General features: G+C 37.5%; 1 protein-coding gene across 1 annotated transcript in view; it reads right to left on the reverse strand.

Annotated features, from left to right (window-relative positions):
- The window catches only part of ARHGAP42 (Rho GTPase activating protein 42), a gene marked incomplete at its 5' end in the record, with an annotated part of 65,664 nt that extends 54,391 nt beyond the window's left edge, over nucleotides 1-11,273 (reverse strand). The window contains one exon of the mRNA XM_009069638.1: nucleotides 11,202-11,273. Within this exon, the coding sequence (XP_009067886.1) occupies nucleotides 11,202-11,273 (72 nt within the window). The remainder of the gene's footprint in view (nucleotides 1-11,201) is intronic.
- Between the last annotated feature and the right edge of the window lie 376 nt (nucleotides 11,274-11,649).

Raw genomic sequence — 11,649 nt, forward strand, 5'->3', positions numbered from 1 at the left:
TTGGAGTTGTTAGTTTGGGGACCATCTCTTGCTAAGTAGCAGGACAACGAAGAGTAGAATGGTAGACTAGAAAAATCAACTAAACTTAGCCTTCAAAAGACTGATATGAGCTCAGATACTGTGTATTTCTTGGAAAATGTGGGATCTGAGAGTATTGCAACTTCTCTTCTGAGGAGAAAAGAAAAAAAAGATAAAGCCAAAAGATTTTCCAGAAGGAAAAGTGAAAAAGGGATATGAAAGGCCTTCTCTCCTTCTCTTCCCTCAAACAGATTTTAATGACTCGTGAGGCTATATGGTTTCCCAGAATCCATGAGAAAGCTTGGAGGTTAAAGGGCACTTTTATGCATTGTTAGCAAATAAGATGAAGTGGAACAAAGTTACATCATAGCTCATAAAGAAAGGATTGTTGATCAATATAAAATAGGGTTAATAGAGTAATAAATTTTGTCTTAATGTTCCTCATAACTGCTAGTGAAAACACTTTCAAATTGAAGTTGAATGCATCAAGTAGAAAATTAAATGTCCAAACAACTATAAATCTTTAAACCAATTCTTTACTAAAAAAGAACAACCATATGAAAACCATGATTATCCAGAAAAGAATATGGTGTGAGACACAAATAATTATAATAAAATGAACATATTGCAACTATGAAGTATAACAAGGTAATAAACCAGGAATACAACAGTGTTTAGCAGCATTAAAGCTATGAAGACACATATTAAAACCTGGCAGTTTAAAAAATAACCTCAATTAAAATCAGGTAAGACACACATAAAACTGAAATATACTTTAAACAACCCAAAACTAATTTAAGTTTAGATGGAATTCACATCTGTGTAAAATACTGAATAACCTTGCAAGAGATAATTTACTTTCAGGCCCATAAACTTCTGAAGAAAATTTTCTTTTTCCTTACAGTTCCAAATATCAGGTACTTTCAAAAGCGTATCCTGGAAGAGGAGAATCCTACAGCCATTCCCTAATAAATCCCTATGTAATTCCACCAGACGGGTTCAAATTAAGAAGCAGTTACTATTAAATGAACAAATGTGTTTGCAGGATGTTATTTGTTTCTCTCCAAAAAATTTGCTCTTGAAATGGAAAAAAAAATAATTAGAAGTTCCCAGCACTGCTGTATGAAGACATGCAAACCTGCCAGTACTGGCAGGGCACAAAGCAGGACACATTAGACTCCTTGTTATTCAGCTGCAGAGTTGTCTTGAGTTTTTTTGGCATTTGCTGATTCCAGGAGTAGCTGCTAGATGTCTGGGAATCTGCTAAATCCCTGCCCAAACAGCAGGACTGGTAAATCTACACACATAATCTGGTTTTATTGCTTTACTGTCTATTACATATGAAGTATTTTTGCTGGCATATCTTACTTAGGATATTATCATGTTACTGCTTAAATAATATGAAGAAGCTCCCTAGAACAGGAGAAACTGACTTCTTAAACTCTTCTCTGAAGCAGGTTTAGGGTAGCTTTCTGAAGTTGAAAATGCTTTATCAAAACAGGAAGAAGTCTTCTGTTCCTGTACAAAAGCTTGTGACATTAAAAGATTTCAAAAAGAAAATTATCCATGCACTTTAGGAATTCAGAAAGAGGCTTGCATTAACTCTGTATACTTCATCAAACATCATATGGAATAAACTGCTCACATCATAAGCAATGCAGATATTTGGTAGAAATCAATACAGATTTAGATGCTGAGCAGAAAGTAAATGACAACGGAGGATATGACTCAATCCTATGTCATCACTTACATGATAGAAGGAAAGAAGCCAACTCAGATTTGAGGGCATGCTATTCTTCAGAAATAAAAGTGAATCAGCAATAACACATGTTGTGATTTAGAATGCTCAAAATGCTGAAGTCACCAATCTGGCAACACTACCCATGGAAACCTGTTAGCATTAACACTTACAGACCAGAAAGGACCTTCTCTCTACCAGCAGAAAGTAGCTGTATTTTTCCCCCATTATCTAGTTCCACTCTGAGCTTACAGAACTTCTTGAAGGCAATTCAAAAAGTAAAATATGTCTTCTGTTGTCTCTGTTTCATTTCCATGCACACCAAATTCCATTCAGTTCAGATGGCAATGTGGGGTAAATGGAAAGAAAAGGGGGTTTACAGGAAAAGATAAACTTAACACCATTGCACAGGTCTGGTGGGTTGCAGCTGACTCTTCAATGAAACTGTGTCCCCCCATGAGCTGTGTGGAATACGAAAAGCAGTTTTAGAATGGATCGTACTGATGCAGACTGGTCTTACTCGTGGGGAACAGGCAGCCCCAATTTTTGCCTAATCGTCCATGTCAGCACCAGGACTAAGCAGGGACAAAGCTCTCAGCTTCACTCATGTTAGACAGCTAGAAGCTGACCTTTCAAGTTCAGCAGTCTTACCAAGTTGTTATCCAACTGTGCCCTACAGTGCAAAAATGGTTTGTTTCTCTTGAGTTTCTAGTTCTCATACTAAAGTCAGAGAAGACAGAGTTGGCTCTATGGTTACTAACACAGGGGCACAGAAATGCTAAAGACAGTACATCCAGCTGTGTGGAGTATAAGCACAGTGCAGGGCAGCTACAGGTACAACAGCTGTTGTAGCATGATCTTTGCGCTTGACTGTAAGGCTCACTTTCATTCTAATAGTCAGAGCAGTGAACTTCTTGACTACGAAAAGAACATCCAATTTTAAAAACTGTATTACACTACTCAGCAATTTCCCTTGGTCTCCACCACTGTTCCTTTCCTGCCACCACTTCTCTTTGTCTCTTCCTCCACCTTCCTAAGTGGCCATCACCCATTCCCTGAGCAGCTGCCTTGTTGGCATCCCACACCTAATGCTGCTGCTTTCCTTGCCCATGTACCTCCCATCTGCACTGGCTTTCTTTCCTTCCCACGGAGGCACACTGCCACTGCAGGTCTCCATGGTCCTTTCCTATGTTCCACAAATGAAGTGTGTTTCAGCAATGTCCCCATACATCAGTAAGCTAAAATGTGCATGAAGAAGCCATTTCATCTGCACAGTTAGCAACATCTTTGCTTTGTGCACGTAGAGCAAAGAAATAGCAAAAAAGCTGTTAAAGAACACAATGTCATTCAAATGAAGCAATTCCAATGCACTGGATTATAAATTCACATACTCACTGCTTTATTTTAAAAGCCAGAGATAAAAATATCTCTTTCTTAAGTAGCTATTTCTTTTTTAAAACACTCTTTGGGAATTTCCCATCTATGCCAACCAATCAGCCAACATCACTGATTTGAGTGTGCCAGCAGCACGTTCAGCACAGCTCATGGTCCCACGGCACCTCCCACGTCATCGCAATGGGACCACAATGCTGACCTGAGGAAGAACTTGAGGCACACTATGAGAAATTTTTTAGATTAATCCACACAACTGGAAGCTGTGCTGTTTACAGATATTTAAAAAAAAAGGAAACAGTCTAGGGTCAATGTCAGATGTTATTTTGTTTTGAAAATATCTATTTTTAGAGTCCCTTTTACAACACTGATAAAGGAACACAAACTATCACTTTGGGGTGAAAAGTTATGCCTCTTCAGTGGCATTGTTAAGTTCAAGAAGTGCTCTCAGTTTACATCTTAGAGAGGGTTTATCTTCTCATCAAGACAATCATCTGAGACCACCCCTTCTTGGCAAACTCCACAGGAACAATAGTTCTGTGGTAGCTATCATAACCTGACAAATGCTGAAATAACAGTAGTTGTTCACTTGGTGGAAAGATGGGTCTCCCATACCTACACCAAAATACACAAAGTTTGAAGTAATGATGCCCATTGATGTACCTCTTCGCTACTGTCACCCACTACGCTTTGGAATAGAGCAATTTCATACTTTGATTACCAAAAGCAAAATTTCTACAAAGGTAAGAGAGTGCAATCTGTATATTCCCAGGCTCCTGCAGAAACTGCTGCATAGATAGAACAGGATACTGGATGAAGGGAAACCTATGGAAATACAGACAGGTGTCCTGGGATGGAATGTCCTAGAATGGAAAATGCAGCTCCACCATAGGTATGGAATAAAGACGCAGAGACTCAACAGTATCTGAGTAACACCCAACAATGCCCAAACTGTAGCTATGAACATAACTATTTTTATGCTGTCATCTTAAATACTGCACAGAAAAAGGGAAGCAATGGAGAAAGAGATCATAATTTACCCTAAAACTGCTGAAGAAAACCCCAACCCATAACAGAATAAGATTAATAGATTAATTTATATCCATATATAAAAGCTTCGTGATTTAAGCATTAAATGTTCGGTATGGCTGTGGTACTATGCAACACCCATGGGCACAACTCTGAATTAATGCCTGTAGGGTAAGAGGATACAGCTGCTTTTGTCAAAACATGACAAATTTGGTTTGATAAAGGATCCTAAAATTCAGGGTGGAGTCTTATTTTGAGCAAGGGGAGGCAGGCACAGGACATGGTGCCTTTGAGTAGATGAATGAAGATTGAGACCATGTGCTTGGAGCAGAATACAAAACTCTGTGCTACTTCAAGTCCTGTCCTGCTCTGTGCACGGGCAATTGGCCACTTCCTTTATTTCTCTCAAATTCTCCTTGAGATTTTTTAAGTCTCATCAACAACCGTTTTTCAGGTGTGGAATGAAATCCTCTCCACACTGTGGCAGAGAGCAAGGCTACAAAGGACACAGATGAGTAGGGCTACTGCATCATACTAAGACAAGCATTTTTAATTTCTTTTTTTATAAATTGAGATTATTTGCCAAATCCTCCAAGCCTTGAAACACTCAATAAGTGGTTTATCTCCTCTGTGAAGTGGAAATTAAGTTTGGATGTGAATGTCCTTGTTCATACTTTTAATCACAGCTCAGGAGTCCATCAGGACTCCAGCAGCTGTGCAGGGTCAGGATGCAACCTTCCTGAATCCTTCCTGTAACACACATTACAATTGGCTGCCACAGATTAGCAAGGAAAAATACCCACCTTAATTTAATAAGTTTTCTTGCATTTTTATGTTCTTTTGGGTTTTTTTTCTAGTTTAAGGGCTGATACTTGCTACCTAAGATCTTAAATTTTGTTTTACTAACTTAGATTTGTAAAAAATAAATACTTCTTTTCACCAAGAAAAATGCACTGCATGCTCACTTAAGCAATTCCACCAGTTAACACATTTATTCTAAGCCTTAATTCTTAAATGTTATGGCAGAACAGTAAATTATTTTCCTATTTACTACAGGGGACTAATTTATCTATCCTTAATTTAAAGCTGTTTTCTTTAGGATGCAAATTAGAATCTTATTAAACTGCAGGAAAAACATAGCTTCAGAAACTGGTTTGTCAGTGAACCAGTGAGTCATACTAAACTTTAACCGAAGGACTGCATTTAACAGAATTTATTAAAACTGATTATGCATATAACATTAACTGTTTTCCTAGCAAACACCTCTAATTAACAGATTGAACCAACAGTTTTTCATCACTGTGTCCAAAATCTTTTCATTATGAGATTTGAGTTTTCACTCTTGTTTTGCAAAAGAATACACTAGAATTGAAACAAGCTTTAAGGATTGTTGTCTCTTTTTCTGTTTTCTGTTAACTTCCTAAATGCTTATCAACTTTAAATGAAACAGTAACTGAACTGAAGTAAACTACAATGAGAGAATAAATAAAGCAACAATCCAGCTACTCCAAATTTTAGGATCTGTGTCATTTCACAGAAGACTATGAACAGACATTGAAATCCAGAGGGGAACAACAAAAATCAAATGAAATTACATACATTTTAGCAATATTTAATTTGAAATAATTTTCAAACTTTCAACTTACAAATGTCACCAAAAATTTCACTGATATAAACCCAGTATTTTCTTAAGCTTAGCCTCCCGATTTCTCAGGTCTTGCATCTGTCAATACTAGCTTAAGATATCAGATTAGACAACATACACTATTATTTCTCAGATAAAAATTATATAGGACCAACACCATGGAATTAAATGCATTTATAAATGCACTTTACAACTCTTTCACAGTTCAAAAACTTTAACCAAAACTTGAGGACTTACATAAGTAGAAGAAAGCCTAAAGAAAATTTGTACTTCTCTATCTATCAGAGATAGATCCTTAGTAACCTACAATACCTAAAGAGATTGTCACTTATTTATTGGTACAGAAGACCTTTTTTGGTTTGCAGCTGTCTCAGTTCCCCATGCTTAGTCATTTGATCTTATATTTTCTTCTCAATCCTCCAGTCCCACTCTAGTTCAGTAATTCCCCCAATTTACATCAGCACCACCAGATTTTTTTACCTGCTCATTACTGAAAATAAAACAACAGACCAAACTCAAATTGCCCCATGGGATCTTCTAATTAGTAACTTCTCTAAACAAAACTCACTGCCCTTTCCCCATTAGCCAGTTCCTCTGACAGATTGGGTTTCTCATACTAAACCCCATCTAAACTAGATTATAATGCCTCATGTAGAAGTGCTTTAAAAACCTTGCTGAAATAGAAATAGGCTTGATCCCCTGCATTTCCTTGCCTACAGACTAAGTTATCTTATCAAAAAGGTATCATGTAACTCTAGTATTAACCATTTGGGGGAAACTGTGTTGCATTTTAACTCAAAACATTTGGCCATCAATTATCCTGGCCTGGCCTCTCTTTCTGCTTCCTTCCCCTGGCCCTCTCCCTCCATGGTTCAGACTGACATCAAAATATACCAAAACTAGAGGACGTAAGTACCAATCCTTGTGTAACAGACACTGCTTGTAATGAAACACCTTCTACCATACCTACTAGAACAAGGTCATTCATTTTTCTTAGTTAAAGGACAGCAAGGGCTATAATTTGAACAGATACCAAGGAAACCAGTTCATGAAATGGGCATTCTGGCATTTCTAACCAATCTCAGATACCTGCTTAAATCTCTGTTTTGAAAGCTTTTTGACAGATATGAAAAAAACCAGGGGTTTTGCTTCTTTTATGCTCTTCAGTTTCTGGACACTACGAATTGAACACAGAGAGAACATGCCAGCTCATGCATACCTACATGTGAGGTTAGATATGAGCATAGATTCAGGAAAATTAATCCCAGCCGTGAATATGGATGTGTTTCCCAAGTAGAAAGGAATTCACAGTTTCAAATAAATGAATGAAATTAAATAATACTAAAAAATAATCCTCCTGGCCAAAATAAATTATTTTACGAAACAAACATGGAATTGTAAGGAGGACACAAAACTCTCAAGTCTTAAAACCAAAATTGATTCTGTTGTCTTTGATCTAAGTTATATTAAAGGTCAATGAACATTGGAACAAATATTGCAAAATACTGTACTCAACGGATAGAAAGAAAGATGAAAGTTTAGCTTTATTGTCCATAACACATCACACAATGAGCTCACCAAAGTTACCAGCTGGGGCCTCGCAAACCACATTGACCAAATAAGGCAAAAGGCTTCATGCCTGGAATCCTTTCCCAGTTACCTCACCCAGCTTCTGCTCGCCTTTCTACAATAATTGCAGAGGTCATTTTTTTAAACTCAGATGGAGTAAATCAACAGGCTATCCAATGCAAAGCTGGGTTTGTGTAGTCTCTGGAGAGTACTCAGCTTTATTTAAACTGAGTGTGTACAGAAAAGGAATAACTGAAATATGTGCAATAAAAACAGAAGAGCTAGTAGTATAAATCGAGAAGAGCAAGTGATGGACATCTGTGTATTGCTGGTTAGATTACAAACACTAATGTTTTATGGGGAACGTTTCTAAAATGCTTTGGGTACCTTCAGGTTTTTGAAGTGCATGAGAAGAATTGGTCTTTAATGTTATTCTTGTGATGTTCCAAAAGCACTTGAACTTTGCACTCTGAGTTTATGCTGTCCTTGTATGTGAAATATAGCTTTGTAACATCAACAGGATATATTATATCCTCCATATTCTCTTTGACTTTTGTGACCATATTTTTTTCCTAAACTTGCTATAATTTTGAAGAAACAATGAAATATTCTCATTTTCTACATTAAACACAACCATCGGATAGTCCTACAGAGTTCGTCATGGTAGCAATAATCTTGTGAAGTTACATATTATTAGAACAAAATGGTTATTCTCACAATTTATAACATGTTTCCCTTTTTTTTTCCCCCGAGTGCATGTGGGCGGCAGGGGCGGGGAGGCAGATATAGACTGCATGTTTTTATCTCCAGCTGAATATTATCTGGTGTTTTAGAAAAGAAAGAAAAAAAGCCCAGTGAGCACTTTTAAGTGCTCTCTACATAATCTTACCCTCATCAAAATCTGACATTGGTACCTAATATGATTTCCTATTGTGTATATTGGTAACACAACTATCTAATAATTTTTTCCTCCACAATATCTGAAAACACAGCTTAGCAGGGGACTAAAATTTATATAAGTCCAATTAGAAGAGAAAGTCCAACACCCAATAGCTGTTTGCATCTCTAGCTACTGCTGACATCCTCAATGATAAAGGCACTGCACAGTCTTGCACTTCTATACTTAACCTCTTTAAATCTTGGTCCATAATATGAAATGATGAAAAGTAATTGTAAAGTCATAGTAAAGTCATACATAAAATGACGCAACTATCAGCTATTCTGTGGAGTTTGCACCATCCAGGTCCTCTTCCAGGGAGAAACACAGAAATGTTTTGCAGGGTAGAGGGATGACAGAAAAACAGGAGCAAGTTTGGGTTTGCTATGAATGCAGTTCTACACAGTGTGTAAATTAACACTATTGAGGAAAAAACCAGCTTACACCTGGTATTTCAGAGCAAAAACTAACAGTTGATAAACACTCCACACAGCTGATGTGTTTAGAGAAGACCTCAAATAAAAAAATGGCATTCTCAGTGCTCTGTGAAACTTGTTGCTGAAATCAAAACAACAAAGCATCTACCTTGTTGTTTGGCTATCATTTCAGATCAACCCAGAGAAGTTCCAAGAGTCAAATCTCATTAACCGCATATAAATAACTAGCAAGCTCAACTCATCCCATATTTATAGGAGTTCAAAAATGCTCAAGGGTTGATCCCAGTGAACAGAAGTGGGACTAAGCGATCTGACCACGTTCTCCACCTCACAAACGATGAGTTTCACAAAGCCCAAATTTCTCGTCTATGTCACACAGGTCTCATTATTCCTGGATCATATCTTGCTAGAAAAACAGCACTGAATGTAATTAATCTCTCACTTCTTTGAGTTAACATCATTTAATTAAAGGCCAACTGTAATTGCTTCCACTGATAAAAATCAATTCAGAGGTGAATGTTGAACTCCAAGTGCAGTGCAAGAAAATATGAGTTTATTTGACATTTTATAAAACAATGAGCTGGGAGAGCTCTCTACAGGGCATCAGTGTGTCAAGCCAAGTACCCTGGACTGCCCAAAACACACAGCACTGCACAAGAAAGTGCATTAGACATAGGAATAAGAGTTGGCTGAGCCAGGCTCCCTCCTGAACTCATTCACTACACTGTTATGTGAGCACAGACAAGACAAAACAACCACTGTAAGATGGGCAAATGCCCATATTTTATCCGTTAGAGATATGGAAAATAAACCAGTTGTTGCTATATACCAAACAGAGAGGACTCAATCTGTCCTGTAGTGCCCTGCCTTTAATGTTCCATATTTGATACAAAAAACAAAGGAGTCATCTTCAATTAGATCATTATATATGTGTTCACATCTACTGAGTGACATATACAAAGGAGACTTGAGTGTCTTACAAAGTTCTGCAGAGAGCCCTGTGAACCACCTGTGGATTGTCTCTCTGATGTACCAATACAGTCAATAGTATGGTGGGTTAGGCTTTCAAACAGGGCACTCTGCAGAGAATTACGCTCCTTAAACTATAGGAATATGAAATGAAACGGTAACACAAAGAAATTAACACTACTAAAACCTACTGAAAACTAAAAATAATTTTGTGCCGATATTAAATTCTGATTCACGCAGCACAGTAAATAAACTCCCAGCCCTGCATCTCACAGCAGCATAGGGGTGGGTCAAGAGAAGAATGCAGTTGTACACAAAAACATATCAAGTAAGAGGGTAAAGAACATCCATTTCAGAGAAATCTGACCTCAAGTTCACAGTAAAAATTCTCCACAAACATCTACTTAGTTCCTGTGCGGAAGAAGTCGCATCTGTTTGCTATGCATTCACAACAGCAGTACAAACAGTATAAACCTTTCGTCTGTCTTTCCAAAAGCTCTGTTCTTTTTCTCAGTTTGTTTGAGTACAGCAAAAGCAGAATGTCAGCTGCACATCAGAGAGCTTATTTTTTTTCACTCATTTAACCTTACAAATAGAAAATTTCCCAGAAAATTTTATGAGCACTAATACAAGATGCAAAATGCTTCAGAAATACCATATTTATGTAGACAGAAAAAACTGTTACTAGCTATACCTTTAATTGACTACCACAGCCTTTATGCATCTATCAGAGACTGTGATCAAAGCAGTCACTGATAGCCACTATAGAATCCAGGATCAGACTGAAAACAGCTCTTCTAGACTAACAATTCATTCCAACATATTAACCCCCAATACATCTGGCTTCCAGGGCTGACTACTGAGCCCCTGGTATAGACAATCTACACTGTTTCTCTAACACAGATGTAAAAAGTAACACTAAAGAACTGGCTTAAATTACTAACTGGAGCACTTCCACCATGGGAAAATCTCTGGAGAATATTAAGATGAATACTCCAACAAAATGAGTATGAATCACTGCACTGCATCAGCCATGTAAACTGGAGAGGGAAAGCAGAGCCAGAAAGAGAGTACGCCTAAAGCGCTCTGACTTCTTTCTCTCTTTATACAATGGCCACTTGAGAGCCACTGCACTCATAGCAGCTGTTTGAACCCTCTCTGTGGTTGTGGGTTAACCCAAGATGCAGTGTAACGTATATGCAGACATCAGAAGATTAACACAACACCAGATGGTAGGAATGTGCAACAAGTTGCAAGAGCTGTGCCCTGTGCATATTAGAAGTCTTTAAGCTCCATTTCTAAACCGTCTCCTCCTCTGAAGCAAAGAATTCAGTATAATTTACCAACATCCTCATGGAGATGGCATGGAGTCTGTTTGAATACAAAACGCCTGTTTTCAGTCCAGCCTTCAAAACACACTGATAAACTCAAATAAACATGAAATTAAAAACAACCACAGCCACTTACTTTTGCCGCTCCTATTTGCTCTTTACGAAACTTCTCCAGTGGTGCTATTAGCACATCATTAGCATTCTGGATCTGCAAAGTTAAACATAAAGCATATCTTTTTAATACAGAGTATTTGCAGAAAGTGGAGTCACTGTAACTCTGCCAATGTGCAAGACTGCAAAATTCATGTCTGTAACATTTTGGTAAGAGCATATGGGTAGAATGCAAATAATTATGTCTTCTTTATATAAAACATACAACACACATGTACACTAGTCTATCATGGAATGTTTTCATGAATAACTAAAGCAACTGTAATGAATGATGTAGTCAGTTTCTTTGAAGTATGTAGAAGGGTTTTCTGGTACTTTACTACCATTTCTTGCATCTTGTCTAAAACCAGAAAAGAAAATGAAAACTTTCAGGAACATGTTTTGGCAGCACAGAGGAGACAAACACAGTAGTA

The sequence above is a fragment of the Acanthisitta chloris genome, unplaced genomic scaffold (assembly GCF_000695815.1).
Source record: "Acanthisitta chloris isolate BGI_N310 unplaced genomic scaffold, ASM69581v1 scaffold14562, whole genome shotgun sequence".
Classification (NCBI taxonomy): domain Eukaryota; kingdom Metazoa; phylum Chordata; class Aves; order Passeriformes; family Acanthisittidae; genus Acanthisitta; species Acanthisitta chloris.